Source organism: Prionailurus bengalensis, chromosome A1 (assembly GCF_016509475.1).
Source record: "Prionailurus bengalensis isolate Pbe53 chromosome A1, Fcat_Pben_1.1_paternal_pri, whole genome shotgun sequence".
Classification (NCBI taxonomy): Eukaryota; Metazoa; Chordata; class Mammalia; order Carnivora; family Felidae; genus Prionailurus; species Prionailurus bengalensis.
In genome coordinates, this window is record NC_057343.1 from 205,486,454 (window position 1) to 205,512,500 (window position 26,047).

Genomic DNA, 26,047 nt, shown 5'->3' on the forward strand with positions numbered 1-26,047 from the left:
GGAATTCTTCCTTCCTCCTCCTTTTTGCTCTCTTTAGGCCCTCAATGGTTAAGATGACACTTTGGGGAGAGCCATCTGCTTTACTCAGTCTACTGATGTGAATGCTAATCTCTTCCAGGAGCCCCCTTAGAGACATGCTCAGAAATAATGCTTAGCCAGTTACTTGGGCATCCCATGGACCAAATTGACACATAAAGTTAACCATCACAAATACCCAGGAGTGCAATTTCTGGGTTATATGGTAGTCATATGTATAACTTTTAAGGAAATTGTCAAACTAGTTTCTAGAATGATTATACATTTTACATTCCCACCAACAAGTGACTCAGTTTCTAGCTTCTCTACATTCTCGTAAGCATTTGGTGTTGTCACTATTTTCTTCTTTTGCCATTGTGATACGTAGGTAGTGAAATCTCATTGGGGTTTTAATTTTCATTTACCTAGTAGCTAATGATGTTGAACATTTTTCCCCCATGGGCTTAAATGCCATCTGTACATTCTCTTCAGTGAAATGTCTGTTTTGTCCGCCCCCTAAGTGGATTATTCTTTCACATTTGGGTTTTGAGAGTTATTCATATATTCTAGATACAGGTCTTTTGTCAGTATATGGTTGTAAATACCTTCTCCTATTTAAATTTTTATGAAAACTTTCTCCTATTAGCTGGACTTGAAAGGCTGCACTGTCTGCTCCCATATGGTCCAATGGGGATTTTGAAGCCATTAAGTGCTACTGGTTTCTGAAAAACAATCTTTTCTTTTTTAAAGCATTCATCTTTTAACTTAAATCTCTCAAGAACCAGGAAAGAAAACCAGTCTTTTCATCATCACTATACTGGTGACACAGGAAAGGAAAAGCTGTATTGCAGGTGATTCCCATCACTGTTAAAAGCCTTTATGTACCAAGTACTGCGCTAAGATCTAAGGGTGTAGAGATGAAAGGTGGCCTCTGGTTGGGGTGCCTGGATGGCTTAGTGGGTAGAACGTACAACTCTTGATCTTGGGGTTGTGAGCTCAAGCCCCATGTTGGGTGCGTAGTTTACTTTAAAAAAAAAAAAAGTGTCCTCTGACTTCAGTAGTAGTTTAGTGAAGAGGACAGTTAAATAGACTAAACAGTAAAAATCCAGCATACTAAGTGCCAAGATACAGTTTTTCCAAGATACAACTATCATAAGGGAAGCATCTAAGATTAGACAGCTTGGGGAAGTCTTCCGGAAAAGTTCTTTCAAACCCAGCTTAAGGAAACAAATTCTTTCCATATTTTACAGCAGGTCCTTTTCCCAGATTTACAACATGTTTTCCAGCCTCTCCAAATTTAACCCTACCTTCATAAATCAATAAGAAAGGCGTAAATGTGGAGAAGGAGCATTTCTGATGATTCTCTCCAGAGAGTCCTACCTGGTGCTCATGTTTGTGTGTGAGTGTGGCCTCTTGGCATTTTTTTAAAAAGTAGTCTCTCCTCCCAATGTAGGGCTCAAACTTGCAACCCCAAGATCAAGAGTTGCAAGCTTTATAAGTGAAATTAGTCAGAGAAAGACAAAAATCAATATGACTTCACTCATATGAGGACTTTAAGAGACAAAACAGATGAGCATAAGGGAAGGGAAACAAAAAGAATATAAAAACAGGGAAGGGGACAAAACAGAAGAGACTCAAAAATATGGAGAACAAACTGAGGGTTACTGGAGGAGTTGTGGGAAGGGGGGTTGGGCTAAATGGATAAGGAGCACTAAGGAATCTACTCCTGAAATCATTGTTGCACTATATGCTAACTAATTTGTATGTAAATTTAAAAAAATTAAAATGAAATTTAAAGAAAAGGTTCTAAAATAGGAAAAAACAAACAAACAAACAAAAAAAGAGTTGCAAGCTTTACCAACTGAGCCAGCCAGGTGCCCCTGGCCTCTTGGCATTTTGCATTACCTACCACCTGCCACTTAGTCCTGTAACAGTCCCCAGATGGATATAGTCCTTGTAGTATCTTGGCACCTTTTCTGTAAAATGTGGGTAATTGGAACGGCTGTCTCATAGGCTGTGAGGATTAAATAAAATGATAAAAGTAAAGCTCTTGAAACAATGGCTGGCACATACTAAATATTAACTATTGTTATTGTGATGAAGCTAAATCCATCCCTGTTATCTCTAACTCTACCTTTCACATCTCATAAGAATAGGGGTAAAGTTACGTAACAGTAAATAGGGAGAAGGCACAGGATAACATCTCAATTAAAGATACCCTGTAAAGATACCCTGATGTCTCCATGGATGCATAGTAGCCTTAGTCTCAGATAAGAATGTCTCAGGTGTAAAGAAAGTGCTAGCCATCATCAAAGTTCCTAGGGGAACAAAAGGGTAATGAATGCGAACAAAAGCCTGGCACAGGTCGAGGGTATCTACCTAATGGAACATTAGGATAACTCACTCTCACTGTTTTGGAATATACAGTTTGTGAGTCCTTCCTGAAGAACAGAAAAGTAAGAAGTGACTGACCGCTACATAAAAAAATGGACTTCAATGTCCCCATCGAATTTTTACACTGTTGTCTTGTCTTTGTAATACATGCTCAGTGCTACAACATACTTATTATTTTAAAGATGAGGAAAATGAGGCTCAGAGAAGCTAAATCCCTGGCTTACCTAGGATCACACAGGTTTTAAGGGTCAAGGCCAGGATCTAAGCCAAGCTCTGGTCCACTTTGAATCCTACATTTTTCACCACACCAAAGAACTTTACTTTTTGTTGGCTTCCTTCCCTTCAAATTTTGCCAACAATCAACAGCATGAATCATTTATTTAGGATTGCCGTAATTAAAGCCATTCTTCTCACTCATTTAGGTGAAGCTGTTAATACTGTTTTTATTAGTAAGAAGAGAAAATGGTTAACATGAGTTTTGTTCCTAATTGAAATGATTCTCAAGATGACAAGATTGAAAAACATTAAACCTGACTTAATATAAAGGGCTACAATCAGAGTTTGTGAGGATATTTCAGTATAACAGTAAAGAAATGAATTTTTTCTCCTTCTCATTACTTACATTCATTCTTCATTTGGCTGTCACAGCACCAGACCTGACAAAAACAATAATTTACACATAACTAATGTCTAGAACTTTGCTGTGCAATGCGGTAGCCACTCGCCACATGTACCTACTGAACACCTGAAATGTGCCAATCCCAACGGAGACGTGCTGCAAGTATAAAATACACATTGTTTTAATTAGTACGAGAAAGGGGAAAACATCTCATTAACATTTTTTGTGTTAGTTACATGTTGAAATACCATTTTGGATATATTCGGTAAAGTAAAATAGATTAAAATAATTCCACCTGTTTTTTTGTTTTTTTGTTTTTTTTTTTTTTTTACTCGTTAATGTGGCTTCTAGAAAATTTGTAATTACATAAGTAGCTTGCGTTTGCGCTCGCGCTATATTTTTATTGGACGGTACCGGTAGACGACGAAAAAGAGGGTAATTTCATTGAAAGGTAGTGCATTTTGTGAACATTTCCGGACGGGAAAAGAGAGAAGACCGAAGCCTGGGCACAGTAGGTAGGACCTACTCTGATAACTACCTTATGTGAATTGAAAGGGGCGGGGGAGAGAGGTGCATTTTGATTGCGTTCCCCCCTCCCTCCCCCGCGGCCGACCAGACAGGTGGCGGAGCTTCTCCCGCAGCGGTCCTTCCGGGCCAGTCCTCGGGCCGGCCGGCTCCGGGTGATTGAACACACCTGCGCGCCCACGGAGGTGCGCGTCCGCGAACCCTGGCGCTGCCTCCACGCCCCCTCCCCCCGTATTTTTATTTTCCTGGCATCAACCGTCAGTCTCGCACTTCTCTACCGAGAGGCACCGCGTAGGTAAGGCCTGCCTGGGGTGAGCACTCCTCTCTGCTCTCGGCCCGCCCCGGGGGGTGGGCCGAGATGCCCTCGCCCGGTCCCCGCGTCGAGCAGGGCTGTCCGGCGGCCGGGAAGCCACTGGCCGAGCGGCCTGCTGGGCCGCGGCACTCAGCCCGCCACGAACCGCAGCAGACGCGGAGGACGCGCCCGGGGCCTCCGGGCCGCGGGGGGCCGCTGTGACCCGCCTTCGCCCCCGCCGCGCCGAAGGCGGGGGAGCCGGGTTTGGGGGAGAATCGAAAAGCGGAGGGCAGCCGCGGGGGGCGGGCGCTCTGGAGCGGCGGGTTCGGCGGGTGCTCCGGCTGCGGTCCGCTCCGCCCGAGGCGCCAAGGAACCGCGCAGGGGCCCGCAGTCCTCCTCCTCCATGAGGCCCGAGTGAGCGCGGCGGCGAGAGCCGGCCCGCGGCGCCTCCCCCCCCGCGTCCTCTCCCGAGCGCAGCGGCAGCGGCCCCCGGCGGCGGAGGAGGAGGAGCATGTCGGACGGTTTCGATCGGGCCCCAGGTGCTGGTCGGGGCCGGAGCCGGGGCCTGGGCCGCGGAGGGGGCGGGCCTGAGGGCGGCGGTTTCCCGAACGGAGCGGGGGCTGCTGAGCGGCCGCGGCACCAGCCGCCGCCGCAGCCCAAAGCCCCGGGCTTCCTGCAGCCGCCGCCGCTGCGCCAGCCCAGGACGGCCCCGCCGCCAGGGGCCCAGTGCGAGGTCCCCGCCGGCCCCCAGAGGCCTCCCCGGCCCGGGGCGCTCCCAGGTACGGAGCCGCTCTAGGGGACCCTGTCCTCCTGGGCCAACGCTTCCCCACGGCCCTTGGCGCGCGGCAATGCCGGCGCTCTTTTTCCTTCTATCCCCCCCAACCCCCCCGTTCCCCGAAAGCGTTCCCCGAGGGGCCCGGTTGCTCCGGGGTGGGGACGGGCCCGGAACGGGGTTTGGAAGGTGGCTGCCGGAATCCTTTGTGCGCCCCGGCTGGGGGGAGGGGCCCAATGCGCGGTCTCTGAGTTCTGCCGTCCGGGGAGGAAGTAAAAATCGCCTCCCCCTTCCCAGCCTTGGAAAGGGAGACCTTAAGGGTGCAACCACCTCTTTTAACTCCTTAAAAACGAAAAAAGGAAAAAGAAAGCTCTCGAGCATTCATTTAGGAGGCAGGTATGGCCATAAATGAGCTAAAGCAGCCTATTGTTCCTTTTTGCAGGCTTTCTGTATATATCCTGGCGATAACCTTAATATTCGTGACAGTTCTTGTTTAACTCTTAAAAACCAGTCCTTCTCCTGTGGCTTTTCAGCAGATAGTAAGTTGCTATACAAAGGAATGAACGCATCTAACACCCCGTTTTTCCTTTCTCAGAGCAAACGAGGCCCCTGAGAGCTCCACCTAGTTCACAGGATAATATCCCACAGCAGAACTTGGAGTCAGCAATGGCTAAACCCCAGGTGGTTGTAGCTCCTGTATTAATGTCTAAGCTTTCTGTGAACGCTCCTGAATTTTATCCATCAGGTTATTCTTCTAATTATACAGTAAGTATGCCTTTTTACTACAATTCTGGGTTAATATTACTGGAATAACGTGATTATTACTTTATGTCATTAATCGGTATGCTGGAACTTTCTACTACACATAAAAACGTCATGAATTCTTTACACTCTCCAAGAAACCAGACAGATTCAGGAATATGTTTTGTGGTTTGTGATGTTCAAAATATCCATGTAAATTGAGAGTAGACCTTTTTGTCTTTTTTCACTGTATTCCCGGTATCTATAGAGTATTTCTAGCCTAGTAAAGGATATACTTAGGGCACTTTCAATATATAAAACTAAAATTTGTGTCCAGGGCCACCTGGGTGGCTCAGTGGGTTAAGCCTCCGGCTTCTGCTCAGGTCATGCTCTCAGGTTAGTGAGTTCCAGCCCCTGATGGGGTTCTCCCTGCTGTCAGCACAGAGCTGGCTTCCCATCCTCTGTCCCCCCCCCCCCCCCCCCCCAGCCCTGCTTCTGTGCACTCAAACTTTCTCTGGTTCTATTTCAAAAATAAACATTAAATTTTAAAAAACTACATCAAAAAAATAACAAAATTTGTGTCCAGACTAAGTGGATGATCTATAGAATAATGGCCTGGCAAAGCTGATTTTAAATTGGATTTCAGCAAGATAACTGAATATTCATTGGTAGTTTTAGAGTAAATTAAACCATAGTTATGCTGCGGACTAATTTGAGGTAAGTTTTTTAATGTTACACATCTGGACTCTATTATGTTAAAACAAGTGTTTCTGGTTGTAATTAAAGAAACGTAGGAGGTTTTGATAAAGTGTTTACACAAGTATGAAGAACTTTTAAACTTTCAGGTTCACTTTTGTCAATAACTTAATAAACTGAACTCCTTTTAAGTGGGAGAAAACACAACACAATTGGGAATATGTCCTGGGTAAATGCATAGCAATTGATTGTAGATAAGTGGGGCAGGAACCATTAGAGGGTTAAAATGATACTTTAGCACAGAAGTCTTCTCTTGTTTTACTGACATTTAACCCAATAGTGTACATAAAGGTTAGCTCAAAGTTTTACAAAATGAACACTTAAGCAACCAGTGTCCAAACCAAAAAAAGGAACATTAACAAAGCTCCCTATGTGTCCTCCTAATCATTACTGCTCTCCAGGTTAACTACTATTTTGATTTACAAGTTTTGCCTGTTTTCAAAGTTTATATAAAAGGACTCATACAGAATATATTTTTTTCACTTTTTTTGACATTCAAATTAATCCATGTTTTAGCTTATAATTGAAGGTGACTTAATCTAGCATTCCATTGTGAGAATATACCACAGTCCCATCTTGTCTGTTTTTGTTTTAACATTTGTCCCCTTTGTCTCCTCTAAAATTTTTTTTTAATCTTAAGGAGGCTTCACGCCTAGCGTGGGGCTTGAACTCATGACCCTGAGATCAAGCGTTGCATGCTCTACCAACTGAGCCAGCCAGGCACCTGTTTCCCTTTGTCTCTTGATAAACATTTGATTCTTTCCACTTTGGGGCTATTATAAATAGGGCTGCTATTCTACCCATGGGTACGTACCTAGGAGTGGAATTGCAGGGACATAGGGTGGTCAACTCATTTTTTCCCCCCAGAGGTTTTAAGTAATCTCTACACCCAGCATAGGGCTTGAAGTCCACATCAAGATCAAGAGTTTTATGCTCTACCAACAGAACCACCCAGTTGCACCGGTAGCCAACTTTAATGGAGATTGCCAAATAGTTTTCCAAAGAGAATGTTCCAATATACACTCTGAGTAGTATGTAATTTCCACTTACTCTGCTTCCTTGTCAGTATTTGGAAATTTCTGTTTTTAAGTTTAGCCATTCTGGTGGGTATGTAGTATCTACTTGTGGTTTTTTATTAAATTTTAATGTTTGCTTATTTTTGAGAAACTGTGTGAGTAGGGGAGGGGCAGAGAGAGAGAGAGGGGGGGGGGGGCACAGAACTTGAAGCAGGCTCCAGGCTCCACACTGTCGGCACAGAGCCTGATGTGGGCCTCTTACAAACTATGAGATCATAACCTGAGCCGAAGTTGGATGCTTAACCCACTGAGCCATCCAGGCACCCCACTACTTGTGGTTTTAATTTGTGTTTACCTGATAACTAATGATGGCACACCTATTTTGTTGCTTCTTGGGTGGGGGGCAGTGCTTTCCTTCCATATTTGATAGAAAAGGTATGGAAAAACTGTACCCCATGTTTTAGAAACTCCATCCATCTTAGACTGCTGTAGGAAAAAGCTTTGGTGGGCATTTGGATGACTTGGTCAGTTGAACGTCTGACTCTTTGATTTCAGCTCAGGTCGTGATCACATGGTTCATGAGTTCGGGTGCCACATGGGCTCTTGGCTGACAGCAAGGGGCTTGCTTCAGATTCTCCCTCTTTCTCTGCCCCTCCTCCACTTATACTCACTCGCTCACGTGTGCACGCTCACATGCTCTCTCTGAAGATAAATAAACTTAAAAAACAAAAAAAAGCTTTGTGGCCGGGAAGGGGAAAGGATAGGCATTCAGAAAGAGCAGTTGATTTGATGTCAGTCATGTAAAATAGAAGCGAGGACAGCCTGGATTCTTGCCAAAAAGTTGTATTTGGCTCGGAGAGGAAAAGAACCATTGGAGAGCTGTGAGTAGTTGAATTAACTCTTGAAGAGCACTTTCAGACAGCCACAAACTGTTTCCCATTTGTCTCCCTGTTGGGCCATTTTATGATAGGGATGTGTTTTTTTTGTGGTTTTTTTGTTTTTTGTTTTTTCCAGAGTTCTGTATCAACTAGTTTACATAGTTCAGGTGACTCCTGGGCTACAGAGCCATGTTGGTCCACTTATTTTGAGCCATTGTCCTCTGTTAGGCACTCCTTGATATCTTCTATTAGATTAGTTTCTTCTATGCTCAGTTGGCCAGAACAGATTGCAAACCAGAAGCCCATGGCTCGTGTGTGGCCTGCAGGTGTGTCGTCTTTGGCCCTCATTGTTTTTCCTTTTTTTTTTTTTTTTTTAAAGGCCTGTTTAATAACCAACCAGTACTTAAATTAGATGTTGCAAATCTAAATTTTCTGGTTTCTCTTAAAATCATAAGATGGGGTTCTACCAGACTGTTAACTTTGCTAGAGCAAAAAATTGTCTGCAGCTGAATGGAGGCAGCCACCTTAGATGGAATACATGACCTCTAATTGCTCATTGGCTTGCCTCATTTGTTTGTAATCTGCCTCTATTCTATAATCATTCAAGATTGCTACCCCTGCTCTGGTGCATTCTCTAGTCTTCCTCATTTACCCTTTTACCCTCTATCAAAGGTAAGTGTTTTACTCTGTCCACTTAGTCACAGAATGGCAGTATCCTTGGTTTTTCCCTGACTCTTAGGATAGGGTCTTGTGACAGATAACAGTAGCCATAATCCAAAGTTAGTTATATTCACTCACTCATTCAACAGATAGTTGGATTCTTACTGTGAGTCAAGCACTGGGGATACAGCAGTGAACAAAATAAAAGTGCCTTAAGTCTGCTTTGATATGCATGAAAATCTGGGTATCTTTGAACTGGATCTGTTCTCAAGTAGTCATACTTTTTTCTGAAAGCCTTTATGATAGTTGCTTGTGCTTTCTCAACCCTGCCAAGATTCTGAACCCTTTTATCCTCGAGTCCTTCCTCTAATCCCACTGCTAGAATTTCCTGCTTTCTATGCTTTCTTACCAAGGAGTTGCTGTATCTGTCAACTCCTGGCTATTGCTTCTTCTCGGATCAACCATTACATCTTGAATATTTAATCACAGCTCACTTACAAGAACCAAAAATTCTACATAGGAATTCACAAAGCATTTATTAAGAAACAAAAATCCCCACCCGTCAAAATCCCTTCTTTCTTCTAAGAATGTTCCCCTCAAGTTACTGCCTATTTCTTTTGCCTTTCAATAGTGATGTTCTCCTAAATGTAAACTTATTCACTGTTAGTACTATTTTACTTCTCAGTGATCAAACCTCTGTAGGCTGATCCCCCTATTTGATTTGGTACTATTTTTGTGACCTTTACTGATGCTCTTTGGGTTTTAAAATCTATCGTCCTCTTTTTATTTGTTTATCTACCTTGAGAGCACGAGCGGAGGAAGGGCGAAGAGAGAGAATCCTAAGCAGGCTCCATACTGTCAGTGCAGAGCCTGACATGGGGCTTGATCTCGCGAACCGGGAGATCATGACCTGACCTGAATTCAAGAGTCAGATGCTTAACCTACTGAACCACCCAGGTACCCCTAACATCTATTGTCCTCTTAACCCTCATCTTAGTAGACTGACCACCGTATGATCTGTGCAGTTTAACAAGTCCCAGTGAGTCTGGTCCTGTGCTAGGGGCCAAGGGTACCTTTTCAGTCTTTTAGAAGTTCCTCTTGTTTTTATAAAAACTGAATATTTAAGATACCAATTTTAATTTTTCCCTCTCTCTGCCTAGTGTTTCATTCCTAAGACTGCAACCATTGTTCTTTCAGATTTCAACTCCTAAGATTATTCTGTAGCATTTGCCTCTGAGCACCTCTTCTTTTTCCTTTGGCCACTGGGGCAGTGCTTTCTTCATCCTTCCAGTTTGCAGATCATTCCTTCTTCACTCAGACTGTAGTCCCCTGAGGTTCTTCCCCCCGCCCCCCCACATTTTATTACTTGCCTTGGTGATCCTACCTGTCACTTAGAATCTGACCATTGCCTGTCTACTGATACTGAAATCTAATTCTTTCTCTGAACTCCTGCCTTGTGTTTGTTTTGCCTTGTTCATGAGGATCTCACGTTGAAATTCAAGTATAAAAAAAGAATTTATCTTCTGCAAGCCTTTTTTTTTATATTCTAACTAGCTGTGTAGGCCAAAAACAGTATATTGACTCCTGTTTGTCTTTCACACTCTTGCCCCCTTCAAACTAAAGTAGTCTTGACTCTGCCACTGTCTAGGTGTCTGATTGGTTTCCTTTTATTCCTGCTGCTTTGGATTAAGGTCTTCTCCGTACCAATGTATTCAAAGTATCTTCCATGAAAAGTGCATTGTCTAACTGTCCCTCCTAATCTCTTGGCCCAGAATTCTAAGAAAAATAAGTAAAACTTCATCCCTCAGCTTAAATGCCATTTAATTCCACATTGAAGACTGATGAAATTTGTACTTGGAAAAATCTGGTACTAGAGAAATAATGCAAACACATCGGAGTGCTGGTCTGTCCAGAATACTCTGTGCTTCCTTTTTTGCTTGAAATGGCAGCTTGTGAACCAGTCCCCTGTAATGCTTATAATCAGAACAGCTCTACTCTCCCTTCTTTACTTTTGGACTTTGGGTTCTCTTAAAAGAGTTCTTCTTTGAGACTGCATTTTTGCCACAGTGAGTGACATTTGATAGAACCAGAAATTAATACCTTCAGCTAGGACGTGTCAGATTCCTGCTTTTCTGTCAGTAGTAACAGGACACTCCAAATCTATAAAACTCTATATGTCAAAGTATTTTTAATGTAAAATGTATATGTAGCTAATATTAAGTGTATTTAATGTATGCATTTATAATGCTTAACTGTTTTCAGTTTTATAAAACAGTGGTCACTATTTATAATATGAACATTCATGGACTCCAGAGCTGTTATCCCTTGTCTATCTTTCCAGAAATTTTCACCGTCTCCAAATCTCTTAAAATTAAGCTGTCCTAAAATACGGTTCTGTTCTTCGCATTTAACATTAGTGATTTCTGTATTAATAGATGTAAATCTATCGTGTTTAAGTGGCTATTTGATCTATTACATGGATATAAGGTGGTATATTTAGCCAGTTCTTTGTTGATTGTTAGGTGGATTGTTGGCAATGAATATTCTTGTACCTATGTCAAAGTTGGATTTTAAGCCTTTGTCAGTTCCTTGGAGTGTAGCATAGAGGTTAGAACCACAGGGTTTGTTCTGTGCTCAGTTCTTCTGACTAGCTGTGTGACTGCAGCAATTACTTAAGTTGGTACATGGTCTTTCCTTGTTCCAACCTTCTTTGCCCCATGGTTTTTCCACTGGCTTTCAAGCCAGTCTTAGTGTAGTCCCTAAGATTGTACGTGATTTCCCATCTGCCTCATTGATCTTGTTAGCTATTACCCCCTCTTCAGTGTCTGTTCTGGCTTTTCTTAAAGGTATCAGATAAGCACCTATCGTCTTGAGGCCTGTGTGCTGCCCTTTTTTTTTTCTTTTTTTTTAAATGTTTATTTTTGAGAAAGAGCACGAACGGGGGAGGGGCAGACAGAGTGGGGACAGAGGATCCGGGTTGGGCTCTGCTCTGACAGCAGCAAGCCTCCTGTGGGGCTCGAACTCCTGAACCCTGAGATCACTACCTGAACCAAAGTTTGACTTTCAACTGACTTGAGTCTCCCAAGCGCCTGGGGCCTATGTGCTTTGTAAGCCTACTTTCTAAGCCTCAGATATTTGTATGGCTGGGTTTATTTTGTTTTTCTTTTCATCTTCAAATGAGATGTTAACTCTTCTGAATCCTTCCCTTTTTTTGTTTTTGCTTTTTTTTTTATTCCAATATAGTTAATCTACAGTGTTATATTACTTTTAGCCCACCTTTTTTCATAGGATATCCTAACATGTGAATAATGTCTTCCATGGTGGAAGATAAGCTCCACTGGAGGAGGACTTTGTCTCCTTTGTTCATGCCGACAGTACCCCCCCAGCACCTAGAACAGTGTTTGGCACTTAGTAGGAACTCAACAGTGAACACTTTTGAATAAATAACCAAAGGTGACTTAACTGCTCTGGGTTCGTTTCTTCCATCTGTGCCAAGTTTTTTAGGGTTAAGTGAGACAAGCTTGCAGAGCTCTTAACAGTGTCTGTCGCATATTATACATAGCTTATTAATCAGGGTATCCTCTTATATACCAAGAAGTGTGGACTTTTATTCTGTTCTTCAGATGCTTTTAGGTGTGGTTCTTTAGGTATGAGAACATGACTGTGGCATTTGTAATGTTTTACTGTTTTCCCAGAAATGTAGAAGTTTGCTGAACTCTTAATGCCTTACTATGTGCTAGTCACAGGTCTAAGGGCATTTACTCATTAACTCATTTAATCTTCAGTCATATAGGTGTAATGTTTATGATGAATAAATTTGAATTTCATCAATGTTAATTTCTTTATTTTAGAGTGGAGTCATTTTTAAAATTTTATTTAATTTTTTTGATGTTTTTATTTTTGAGAGAGAATGCAAGCAGGGGTGGGGCAGAGAGAGAGGGAGACAAAGAATCTGAAGCAGACTCCAGGTTCTGAGCTGTCAGCACAGAGCCCAACGTGGTGCTTGAATTTGTAAACTGTAGCATCATGACTTGAGCCGAGGTCGGCAGCTTAACCGACTGAGCCACCCAGGTGCCCCTAAAATTTTATTTTTTTTTTAACTAAGCTCTGTACCCAACGTGGGCCTAGAACTCATGACCCTGAAATCAGGAGTCTCTACCAACTGAGCCATCCAGGTGCCCCTAGAGGAGAGTCATTTAATTTGCATTCAGTTTTGAGAGCAGAACATTTAATGTATCAGTTTACCTGCTCTTCTCAACAAACGCTATGAGCATGATATGGGCACGTGAATCTGCTCTTCCTGCAGTTGGTCTTATTTCCTTAGTGTGTCTCATAGTACATGCAACTAATGTAAAGTAGCATCCCTTTAATTTTCCTAAGGAAAATTTGGACTCCTGATTTTTTTTTTTCTTTATGCACTCACTGGCTTTAGAACCTAATCTCTTCATAAAATGCTTCTATGTTGTCGTAATTCTTTCATGTGGTTTCTCATTTGACTCCTTTTGGAAAAGGGTAAGTTTCATTAGTATAATTCTTATTAGGTCATAACTATTAAGCAAATTTCAGAATACTTTGGTTGGTGTTGGAGGCATTGCAAGTATCCAGGTTGATAATCGCATCTGAAACCTTTTGCAGTACTCACCCTGTTCAGCCTCTTGCCATTTACTAAAAGACTGAAAATTACCAAAGGTGATTGTGGTAAAACATAGTTGGAAACTGCTACAGTTAAGTTTGGCTAGAAGCCTGGATATAGCAGCCCAAGTCTGCCAGTTACACTGTGGTGAAATTTGTAGTCCCTTAACTATATATTTCTCTGTCCTTGGGAATTAACAGATGACAGACCTTATTGGGTTCTTTTTTCAATATAGAAATTGTTAAATAACTGTAAGAATATGAAGAGTGTGATGACCCCCCACTCCTTCCCCCGCCACATGGCCCCAACAGTTAGGTACCTGTGGCCTAACTGTGGGCATTCTAATGTCTCTATCTGTGGCCTCTTCTCCCTTCCCACTTTGAAGCAAATCTCAGTTCTTGTACCCATAAATAGATCAAAATCTTAATTTTGATATTGGTGTTATAGTAAAATATTGGTTTAAATTTTGTCATTCATCTTATAAATCTGCCAGGGATGAGAAGACCATTTTCCACCCAGTTAGGTGGTGTCCTTCTGCTTTAATGTAACACTTCGGCTATTGGGGAAGGAAGAATAGTTCAGTGGACTTAATTTTGCTAAAGAAAATAACAAATTTTATCGTGTGAAGGATCATTTGTTCTAGAGACTTCTCACCTTAAAGCTGCCTTAGTTTTATTTTAGCCAGTTGCAAGGATTAAAACTTTTTTTTTTTTTTTAACTTTTGATCTATAGGAATCCTATGAAGATGGTTGTGAGGATTATCCCACTCTATCAGAATATGTTCAGGATTTTTTGAATCATCTCACAGAACAGCCTGGCAGTTTTGAAACTGAAATTGAGCAGTTTGCAGAGACCCTGAATGGCTGGGTTACAACAGATGATGCTTTGCAAGAACTTGTAGAACTCATCTATCAGCAGGTAGGTTGGCTGATGGCATGGGTGATCATCAGATAGCTTCCTTGAAGCCCAAGAGTGGTGTTGCTCCTTCAGGGAGGCCAGGTTCATGTTTCCTGGCTTCCACGAAACTCCTTAACTCTTTAAGGTTCTTGGGAGCTCTCAAGTCTCTGTTGTATAAAATCCCTTATGGGGATCTAGGGCTGGAGCCAGACTGGAGATTCAAGGCTCTGTACAGTCAGTCAGAAGGAATGTTAAGACATTTATGAAGAAGGTTAGGTAAGTATCCTACCTTTTTTCCATCCCACTCTGTTTCTAAAGGATCTGAAATTAACTGTAGTTCTTTTCTCTTAGGTGTTGAATTATATAGCATTTTTGGATTAAGAGAAAAAAATGGGAGAACTTTTTTGCCTCATAAAGGAGTCATTTAAAAAAAAAAAAACCCATAAAACACTGTTGAGTCTTAACATTAATGCTTATATCTTAAATTTCCAAGGATTTACATCTTAATTCCGTAATTCTAGATTGTTCACACAAAGTTTAGTTTTGATCCTAGTGTATTGATCAGTGATACATTAAAGCTATTTTAAGGGGGGCAACTAGATAACACTAGATTTTGAAGACCAATTTAAGGGCAGTGTTTGAAACTGACCAAAAACAGTGGGAAGGGACTAGAATTATAAACACAAGTGTTATTTAAGTCCTTGCTGAAAGAGCAGCTCGAATTTGGAGTATTTGGAAGGGTGATCATGGTGGCCGGTTAATTTGGAGTATATGGAAGGGTGATTATGATGGCTGGATAATTTTCATCCTACTTAGTGTTTCATCTGATTGCTTTTACAATTGGTTCTGGGTAGTTCGTGGACCCCTTGGTATTACCTGGCAACTCTCAGGTTTGGAACATGACTGAGATTTTAGGAAGATAGAATTGCTCTATTTGTCCTCATACCTACTTTTGGCCTCTAGGTAGATTGCAAAGGATAGGAGAAGAAAATGGAGAAATATACTTGAAATTGCTTTTCTGGTTTCTCTTCTGTTTTAGTTGCAGCACTTCATAGGCTGCCTGGTTCTAGTTCTTCGGGGCTGGACAAAAGGATTGTAGCCTGACAAACTACAGTTTTTGTGATTGTCTCAAAGCCAATTCTTAGAATATGTATTCCTTATTTTAAGTTTTGATACTCTGTGTCAGTGATACAGGTTTTTACTTGTTTTTACATTTCATTGAGGGGAATGTATAGTAACAGAATGCCTGTTATAAAAATGGCAGATTAAACCTACATATTCAACTTTAATTCCTCCCCTAATACTGCTAAAATGACGGGATTTTTAAGAAGCCGTAAGCCTGTAGGGGTTGAGATGAGGAGAAGAGATGGAGACTAGAAAGCAGGTGGGTGAGTGGTAACTGACTTGGCAGATCTAAAAAAGTTGAATTCCAAGCCAGTGGGGAAAACTGAAAATCCCCCCTGATTTACTGAGTAGAGCCTTTGGAAAGCTCTAGGACAAGGTTGGAATGAGACTAAAAAGATTGCTTGGAAATCTTTAAAAAAGAAAGAGAGAGACCCTCTCCCTCTTTTTGCACTGAGTAGCCAGTTTGAAGTTTTATTGTAACCCTTCTTGAGAAGTTCTTGAAGGGAAGTACTCCACCAAAAAGAATTAAGCCAAGGACAAAGATGTAGAAACTAGGAAACTGCATTTTAGAGGAGCGGCTAAGTGGATTATCTAGATGGTGGTGAAGGAGATCCCAAGATGATGGCCAGGCTTTGCTGGCGTAGGGCAGAAGGCTCCAGGCATGATTCCTGGTAAGGTGAGCATAGCTGCTGTGGTTGAAGATGTTAAGAAACTTAAAAACTTGTGAGTTTAGGGGTAACATCAATGAGACTTAAGTAAAGAACAGTGTGGAAAAATTAAGTCCAGGGAAAACAAAGTTGTGTAGGAAAGGAGAAATCTGTGTTATGTGGTCCAGCCATAAATGGAAACACAAAACCAATCAGATCATGGTATAATGACATTGGTAGGTGGAAAGATTGGCAAATAGCAGAATGGAGTGATGTTACGTGAATATCCAGTGAAAACTGGATATTCCTTTTCCATGGTGGGAAACTCGTAAGAAATAATAACTAAACCGAAATCCCGGAGCATGGAGATACAGAGGTTGAAACCTTTTCAGCTGAAAGAATTGAAAGTGGTTGTCTGTGGAGTGTAAAGGTGAGGTGTAGTGGGGAAGTATGACACTTAAAAGGCAAGAAGCTCTACAAGGCTTGTTATTAAGTTGTATGTGATAATTTTAAAAGTAAACTAAAGGAAAACCGGCAATGTCCATAATGGGAAAAGTATAATTTTTGAATTTCAAGTCTTCTGTGGTACCAGATACGCATACGTGATCTCAGGAGAACCCAGTCTGTCTGCTGTGATAACAAGGGTCCCTTGTGAGCAATGAAATAATTAGAAATAAAAAGATCTAATTATAACATAGGTAATGTATGCTAGGCAATGCTAAACATTTAACATGTAATGAATTAACTCACTTAATCCTCCATGGTTGCAAGGTATTACTCTTCTCCCTTATACACATCTTAACAGAAGTTAAGTGACTTGTCTAAGATTTACCACAACTCCGTAAGTAGACTCAGTATCGGGTCAGAGAGGCATCAGACCATCCGTTACATCTATACTCTCTGGTTAGTTACTACCTTTTGTAACCTTGGTCGAGTCCCTTAGCCTTTTAATGTGTTACCTAATATTGGGTAGTAAGCTATGTTGTCTCTACTGTTCTTTAAAAGCTGTAATTAAAGTTAAAACTTAGTACTGCTTTGGGTATGTGAAACTATCTTCGGTACATAGTGTCTTGCACTGTCTTAGTTTTTGGAAGAGCTTCTCATTTCCTCTTTACCCCAAGTGTTTTTGGAGTACTCTTTAAGTGTTAATCTCTCATACCAGGTACCATTTATCACCTCTCCTAGGAATCAAGCAGAAGCCCATGGAGGGTAATTGATGTCCAAGGTCTCCATGCAGGCCTGGGAATGTTGTTCTGGACTGCTAGATGCCAAAGTCTCTGCTATCCTTGCCCTAAAAAACACCATGAAAAAGAATCGTTTGGCAAATACTCTTATTCATAATTAGCACTGTGCAACTGAGCACATGTATACATCCTATGCAAAAATTGGCTAGTATAAAGAGATCTTCTTAATTTGCTTTCTGGTAACCTCAAGTAAATTGTGGGGGGAACTTGCCTTAAACATTTTCCTTTGTTCTTGTTCTTGGTATGAAGTTGGGAGGGAGCGTTAACTTAATTTCCTTACGCCAAACAATAAAGACTTGTTCATTTGTATAATGTCAGTTTTAGGGGTGGAAATGTTTTTCTTAGAATGTTGCTGTTAAGTATTTGCATTAATAACAATGTATTTGTGTTACAAACAACTTTTTTTCTTTTTGAAAGGCCACATCTATCCCAAATTTCTCTTACATGGGAGCTCGCCTGTGTAATTACCTGTCCCATCATCTGACAATTAGCCCACAGAGTGGCAACTTTCGTCAGTTGCTGCTTCAAAGGTCAGTGTAAACATATGAAGTTAAAGGAAAACTTTAAACATACTAGAATTTGACGATTCTTTTCTAAAGACTGTGTGTATTATGGAAAGTTGCAGGGGAAGTTAGGGTGGACCATTCTTGTATTATGGTATGGTATGTACTGTTAAAAATTTATAGTCCCACATATCAGTCTCTTTTTTTCTGTAATGATCTCTGCTTTTGGTTTTGTGCTTAGATGGCCCTTCATGTTCCAAGATCTTAAATATGATCACTTATGTATTTCTTAGTACTCTGTACTTTCAATTTGAATAGGTCCTAATTGCTGCAGGCTGAACTAGTTTGAGTTTTATCCCTACCATTTTTAAAATGATCCATTTCCTTACTGATTTGAACTGTTAACTTCCTTAAACTACATCCTAATATTTGGGTTTCATTATATTCCATTTATTACTTGTTCTATTTTTATTTTATTATGATACTATTAAAAAGCTCTAGATTTTTAATACCTAGTATATTAGTCTCCTCCCCATAGTTTTTGGGTAGAGTTTCCTTTGCTATTCTTGCATGCTGCTTTTCTCCAAAGAACCTTAGAATCAACATGTGAAATTACATAAATCTTTTTGGTATTACTAGATCTTTTTGGCATGACTTTGAATTCATAAGCTAATCTAGGGAAACATTTTCTTATTGGAATCGTTTTATTCAATAACAGTGTTGTCTTCAAGTTTATTACAGTTAGTCCATTAGTACTTTAAGGATACTTTTAATGGTTGTAGTGTATTCCATAATTTGGTTAAATTGCACTGGAACAGAATAAGGATTCCAAAAGTGACTCCAGAGACTCTTGAAAATAAGGCTTTTGATGAAGGTCCTACTTCAGATATGTATGTATGTATGTATGTATGTATGTAGATATGTGCTGCTGACAACTGGCTAGCCATTCATTGGGGGTGGAAAAAAGATGGGTTCCTGTCTACACCAAAATATATTTCAAATCTGTAAAAGACTCAAGTGAAACACTAAATACTAAGAAACTAACAATTAAATCTTAGGTCTTGCTTAAAAGGGCTTTACCAACCTATCCATAAGTCCTAAAACAAAAGATTAAACCTAGTTACATATAAATTATAATATGGGGTGGGGAGGAACGGTCCTAAATTTATATGAAGGAAAGAAAAAACGGGAATTTGTAACACATGGCAGTGAACTCATTTATCTAATATGAATGGCAATGAACTTATTAATATGGAAAGAGGGGCCTCTTAGGAATGAGGTAAGAAAAAAATAATTATTTTAATAGAAATAGTTGAAATGGCTCTGAATAGGTAAAATTTGGGAAAATATAAATGATAAAATTCTAAAAACCTATTTAGCCTTAACCTGTATTTATAGCTCCTGGAAAGATATGAAAGTGGGCACTTCTAGGAGCTTGCATGGCAGAAAGGCTGGCTTCTGTTCCTGTGGACTGCTCACCCCTGGCTGTATGTTAAAGTTACCCAGAGACTTAAAATAGGGCTGAGACCCTGTCCTCATTGGAAGTTCTGATGTAATTGGACTGAGGTGGAGCCTGGGTTTTTTAAAGCTCCCCAAATGATTGTAGTCTGTAGCCATGGTTATCTCTGGGTTGTAGTGACTTTATTATATTTTTCTGTTTTTAACCTTTCTGAAATAAGCATGTATTGCCTTTAATTAGGTCTTTAGCCTAAAAAGATTAGTTTAGAGGTGTGGGTTGTTCTCTAGATAACCATTGCTGCCCAGGGGTACGAATTTACCTTTGCATATTCATTAACATATCTTAATGTATAATAGAATAGTCAGTGCACTTAGAAAACAGATCATTTCCTTGAAACTCCTAACTACAAGGTCATAAAAGGAGAATAGCCCACAAGGTGTTTGGATAACTGGCATTAATTAGCTCATCCTTTCCATTATTAAACCGGGTGTTTTATTTAGAGATATCCCAACTTTTGTTCTGATGAGGAATTAATGTTTAGAGAGTAACAAATATCTGACTCAAACGAAATGTTGCTCATTTAATGTAGCTTCTGAGCTATAAGTCATATAGACACGATAAACTGTACTGGGTTTATGGTTGATTCACGGGCTGATCCAAGGTAAAATCTTGGTAAGCAGTGGCTTTTTTTTTTTTTTTTTTTTTTTTTTTTTTGGAAAAGAGAAATTTTTTTTTTTTTAATTTGACATAGCCAAGCTAAACTGGTCCCTCATACATGGAAGCCATTCAGTCTCCATAAACCCCTACTTCTGTCCTTAAAAGAACTCTCAAAAAATCAGCTTTATAAAACATGACTTTCCTGGAGTCTTTCACCATCTTCTCAAGAGAGATAAGAAAAAATATTTAACACCAAATTGGTAAACATTTAAAGTACATTTAAAAAATCCTTTTAGTAGCAACAGACACCATAATTCACTGACATGGGTTATGACAGGTTTATTGTGATTGTTTTAGATAACTTCTAGGATGGCAGATGGGCCAAGTGGAGGGGGGCAGTGGGAACAAAGCAAAGGAAACTGTTATTTGGCTCCTTTTGGTCTCTGGGATATTGAGATCAAATTCATTGCTTTCTGTTTCTATGTGAATTTCAATTGGAGACTTTTCATTTCTCTGATTTGTGTAATGGAGGTTAAAAGAATATAATGGGCTTAATAAAAATTCATTGTATTTTCAGTTGGGGACCCATCTATACATGTTTCTTAAGATGTGTTTTAAAGTTCATATATTCAGAATAGAACATTTTACAGAGATAATTTGAGTAAAAACAGTGCTTTCTTGACAAAAAGACTAGAAGACAAAGGTGAGGCAGTTTTTCTTTGTGGTGCCAATATACGATGTACCTCATGAAACCTATGTTGCTTAAACAGATGACAAACCTGTGTTGCCTAAACAGATGACAAAATAAACGCATCAGTTTCTTAAAACTAGGAACCTTAGTATGAAAAAGTGCTGCAAATTCCAATAAACAGGAACACTTCTTATCCTAAAAAATCAGAAGATTGTACTTATCTTTTTATTGCTTGTGAACAGTGAAACCAACAGATGGTCGTCTTGTTTGTACAAAAAACAAAGCAATGTGAGATTATAAAAGGTATATCTTCATTAGGTGTCGGACTGAATATGAAGTTAAAGATCAAGCTGCCAAGGGGGATGAAGTGACTCGAAAACGATTCCATGCATTTGTACTCTTCCTGGGAGAACTTTATCTTAACTTGGAGGTGAGGACAAAGTTTTTTGTTTTTTGTTTTTTGTTTTTTTTAAGTACTGACAAAACCTGAGAACATAAACTGACCTTGGTAAGGAATTTGTATTTGCGTTACACCTTTACGACATTAAGGATGAAGTTGAAGAGGGGCGAGGGGAAAGAGAAATGACTCCGTACCTGCAGGCAATGGTGTGTGTGTGTCTTTTTTTTTTTTTTTTTTTTTTTTTTTTAAATTTTTTTTTCAACGTTTATTTATTTTTGGGGCAGAGAGAGAGGGAGACACAGAATCAGAAACAGGCTCCAGGCTCTGAGCCATCAGCCCAGAGCCTGACGCGGGGCTCGAACTCTCGGACTGTGAGATCGTGACCTGGCTGAAGTCGGACACTTAACCGACTGTGCCACCCAGGCGCCCCGGTGTGTGTGTGTCTTAATGGAACGTCTGTAATGTTTGTTTCTCCTGTTTGTGAGGAGGGTGTTGGGAAGTAGTTACTGGGAATTTTAGTCTTTGTGTACTTTTGGGAAGCTGTGGTTTTAATGCAAATTTAAGCTTTTGAAATCATACTTTCTTGAATCTTCACACATCTCGTATGTGGACTTTAGATGGTGGTTCACAAGCAGTCTATATCACACAAAGCTTGGAGTTAGAAGTGGGGACAGGAGAATTTCTGGGGGTTTTTCCTACCCAAATTCACCCAGAATTACAGTTCTTGGTCCCATTTTATATATGAATCTTCCACATAAAATGCATTTATCTGAAGTATAACTAAACAAGTTTGTGAATTGGTGGTATACTTGAGTATGTGCTTGTACTAGGCAACTAAGTGCTGAATATTACTCTGTAAAGGATTTGCTTTTTTGATTAGTTAATCCCATATATGGGTTATACCTGCTTTAACTTTGATTTGAAGACTTAATCATAAACACCACTGAAAACACCCATGAATCCGCTATCAAATGTGCATCTGTTAGTGCATCTAAATGGTTTCTGTCCGATCTAGTGCTTAATTTACTATCCCTTTTTACCATAGATGGACATAACTTTTAAAAAAAATCTCCTGCATTAATCTTTTTCAGTTTAATTTTTATATAAGCCAAAATAAGAGCACTCATCTAAAATGTGCTGTAAGGGGCACCTGGGTGGCTCAGTCAGTTAAACATCCTACTCTTGAATTTAGCTTGGATCATGATCCCAGGGTCGTGGGATCAAGCCCTCTTCAGGCTCTGTGCTGAGCATGGGGCCTGCTTGGGATATTCTGTCTCTCAAGAAAAAAAAAAATGTGCTGTAAATGAAGAGTCATTTTAAGAATGCCGTTGAGTGTTTACCCGTGTGGAAGTAATGATGCCATGTCTGTGAGAAGTGTAAATAAAGATGAGGTATGGCTCCTGAGTCTGAGTCTCTTCTGGCTGGAGAGCTAAGACACTTAGACCATTCTGATGCCAAACAGTATTTTTAAATAGTCTAAAAAGCAGAGTAAAATGCTGCATGTTCCAAAAAAGGTGGTATCTTAATAGAACAGAGAATGTTTTATGAAACAACAATTTATATAGGAGGCTTAGATTATCCTGATCATATGTATGATAAATGAAAATTGTTACCTGTAGTTTTCGGTTTACCTGTTTTTTTTTTTTTCCTTTTATTTTGAGAGAGAGTGTGCAAGAGTGGGGGAGGGGCAGAGAGAGGAAGAGAGAATGCCAAGCAGGCTCTTTGCAGGGCTGGAACAAAATGTCCTGAGCTGAAATAAGCATTGGACGCTTCACCAACTGAGTCACCCAGGCATCCCTGAGGTTTACTGGTTTTATTAGAAGTTTTTGGTTTTTATTATCTTCTTGGCTGTTTATTTTTGAGAGAGTGCAAGCAGGGGAGGGGCATAGAGAGAGGGAGACACAGAATTGGAAGCAGGCTCCAGGCTCTGAGCTGTCAGCACAGAGCCCGATGTGGGCTCGAACCCATGAACTGTGAGACCATGACCGGAGCCAAAGTCGGACACCTAACTAAGCCACCCAGGCACCCCTATTAGAGGTTTTAAATACATGTAAAATAAGTCTAATTTTGTGAAAATACCAGAGGATTTCTGTCTTTTATATTGTTTAACTGCAAACACGTATTTTGCCAACATACCGGACCATTCACTAATCTGTGATATTTTGGCATGGTTGCTTTTCATTTTCTTTCCCAAAAGATCAAGGGAACAAATGGACAGGTTACAAGAGCAGATATTCTTCAGGTTGGTCTGCGGGAGTTGCTGAATGCCCTCTTTTCCAATCCTATGGATGACAACTTAATTTGTGCAGTAAAGTTACTGAAGGTAGGTTTGACTTCTGTTTCTCTTGAAATTCACTGTTCTACCTCATTTGTATATGATTCAGAGGACGGAAAGTATGCATAGTATGTGTGTGAATTCAAAATTAAGTTTCTACTCTAAATGTTGGCCTTCTGGTTTACTCTTGAATTTAAATATTGGAAAAGCAGCATGTACTGTTTTTTTTAATGGAATAATCCAAATGTAGAAGCAAAAAATGGAAGTTCTTCACCCCCATCTCTAAATTTCCTTTCCTTCCTTTCCCATGTCTGTATGTGTGCCCTTATAAATAAGATCTTTCTTCCTCTTTGTGACTTGCTTTTTTATGACCTAACAAAGATCTTAGATCTTTGGCACAGAAGATTTACCTCTTGAATCACTTCATCTCCATATGTGCAGTTGTTTGTGTAGGTTCAGTTCCCACACACAGAGTGGGTGGGCCAGTGAGCATTGCATCCTTAAATTTGATGAATGTCAAATTTCTCTTCTAAATACTAAACCATAGTATATTCCTACCAATGGTGAATGAGTACATCGCTTTCCCCATATTCATATCAATGATGTTCCAACTGGTCCTAGTTTCTGTTTTGTCATGGGTAATGAGTATAAACAAAAATTTCATTTTATTTTGCATTTTCCTAACCATTGGTGAATTTAACCATTCATGTTTGTTAGCCATTTTTGTTACGATGAATTACCTGTGTATATCCTTAACTCACTTTTTCAATGAAGTTTATGTTTTTAATTCAGAGTTTCTATACTTGCATATTTCAATAAGTGATATGTTGATTAAAATCTTATCGCCTATTTTATTCATACAGGGAGTATACCATATAGTCATGGACACACAAAACCTATGATTGAGTTTCTCTCCATCAAGAAAAACAGAGGGTATAGAGATTTCCTGCCTGTTAGATGGTAGAATGTAATTGGGAATATTTAACTTGCCAAATTTATTTTGTTCAAAGAATGCTTGAACTGCTGCTGATACTTCTTTAGGATTTCTGTACTTCCTTGAATTCCAAATCTTACTGATCCCTGCTTTTTTAGTTGACAGGGTCAGTTTTGGAAGATGCTTGGAAGGAAAAAGGAAAGACTGATATGGAGGAAATTATTCAGAGAATTGAAAATGTTGTCCTAGATGCAAATTGCAGCAGGTAGGTAGATGGCCAGTAGATCTCCATTTCTTTTTCTGTGGGGTTTTTAATCTGCTATATATCATCAGAAGAATTAAAATCTTCTAGATCTAGAGAAAGGTTTTCTTTAAAGATAGAATATCTTATGCATGGCTTCTGCTTACCTAGCCATTTTTGTTCAGTTGTGTTTATAAATGGAAAAAGTTAAGATTTTCCTGTGGTAAGATAGGAGTTCATTAAAAAGTAAAATGATTCGGACTTTAAATTATTCAGTAAATACTTCGGTAAAGTACTGGAAGTCCAGTGTAAAGTCCAGAGGCATAAAAATGTGGAATGGCCACTACCTTTAAGAACCATATAGTCACAGATGGAACAAATATCAAGACTGCTTAAAGTACAGGAAACATCTAGAAAATCAAAGCACTTGGATATACATGTTAAATTTATAAAACAAAGTTTTAGGAGTCTCTGGTATTCTGCAGTCTGACAGCACTTCTGGTGGATATACTTAACTCCTTTTCACCTTCTGTCTGCAGAGATGTGAAACAGATGCTCTTGAAGCTTGTAGAACTCCGGTCAAGTAACTGGGGTAGAGTCCATGCAACTTCAACATACAGAGAAGCAACACCTGAAAATGATCCTAATTATTTTATGGTATGCCAATGTTTTCATTTTAAGTTTTGCTTGTTGCTTGGCTCCAAATTTTGGAAATTTCTAGATGAGTTACATAAAGATAGTGTCAGAATTTAATGCCTAATAACTTTTCATTGGTTTCGGGTCACATGGCAGCCCGCAGACTAGGTAAATAGGAGTAGAAATGTGGAATCCTCTAGGGGAAGGGTGAACTGGAGAAGGATCCATCCAGTGGCAAGGGAGATCAACAAGGCTTGGACTGGTTGAGTATAGGGATTCTGGGAAGCAGTTCCAGAGAATTTATAATCAGAGGCCCAGATCTCAAACTATTACATTGTATGTTGTAGGAAGTTAAGAAAATAAAAGTGGTGACCAGGCCAATAATGCCCTGGAGCTCCCAACATAACCAAGCATAATGCAACTATGCAGGACTGCTTCTATAAGCCCGGTCTTGGAAATTCTTTTAAAAATGGTGGGGAGGGAAGAACCACAACTAAAAATAAGCTGACACGATGCTAATCACAGTGTACCACAAAACAATTCATCACGAGTGTGACCGAGAATAGACAGCAGGGTTAGAGCCACAAGAACTTGAGAGAATAGAATAGAAATCTGAAAACCATGGACTTTCCCAATGAAATGAAAATGGCTATTAGGAAGTTAGGTTTTTGCTTGTTCTTGCATTATCAGATGCAGATGAGTGATATCAGCCATGCTTCATTAATTAATGTGCTTTAAAAAATCAATTTGGAAATGGTTACATATTTGTATCACTTTGATTCATCCTAGAATGAACCAACATTTTATACCTCTGATGGTGTTCCTTTCACTGCAGCTGACCCAGGTATGTTTCCAGTCCTTTTCCCCCCATTTCTTGGTCAGCTAGCAAACTACAGGAAATCCTACCCTTACCACCCCAAAGTTGTAGCTTTTTGAAGCAGTCACTTTCTTCTGAAATACACGATGAATGTCCCATCTCCTATGGAGTATTCTTTACAGTGCCCACTTTGACCATTTCAAATGGAAAGTCTAATGCC

General features: G+C 40.0%; 1 protein-coding gene across 3 annotated transcripts in view; it reads left to right on the plus strand.

The window, feature by feature from the left end:
• The first annotated feature begins 3,632 nt into the window (after positions 1-3,632).
• PAIP1 (poly(A) binding protein interacting protein 1) overlaps positions 3,633-26,047 on the plus strand; it is a 31,652-nt gene continuing 9,237 nt past the window's right edge. The window contains exons 1-9 of one of the 3 annotated variants that reach the window (XM_043598967.1): positions 3,633-3,848; positions 5,213-5,382; positions 14,034-14,219; positions 17,632-17,744; positions 20,843-20,954; positions 23,122-23,247; positions 24,292-24,398; positions 24,914-25,031; positions 25,800-25,854. In XM_043598967.1, coding sequence (XP_043454902.1) covers positions 5,284-5,382; positions 14,034-14,219; positions 17,632-17,744; positions 20,843-20,954; positions 23,122-23,247; positions 24,292-24,398; positions 24,914-25,031; positions 25,800-25,854 — 916 coding nt within the window. In that variant the 5' untranslated portion in view covers positions 3,633-3,848; positions 5,213-5,283. Of the gene's footprint in view, positions 3,849-3,918; positions 4,625-5,212; positions 5,383-14,033; positions 14,220-17,631; positions 17,745-20,842; positions 20,955-23,121; positions 23,248-24,291; positions 24,399-24,913; positions 25,032-25,799; positions 25,855-26,047 lie in introns of those variants that run through there. The other 2 variants (XM_043598957.1, XM_043598947.1) reach the window with 2 other exon arrangements.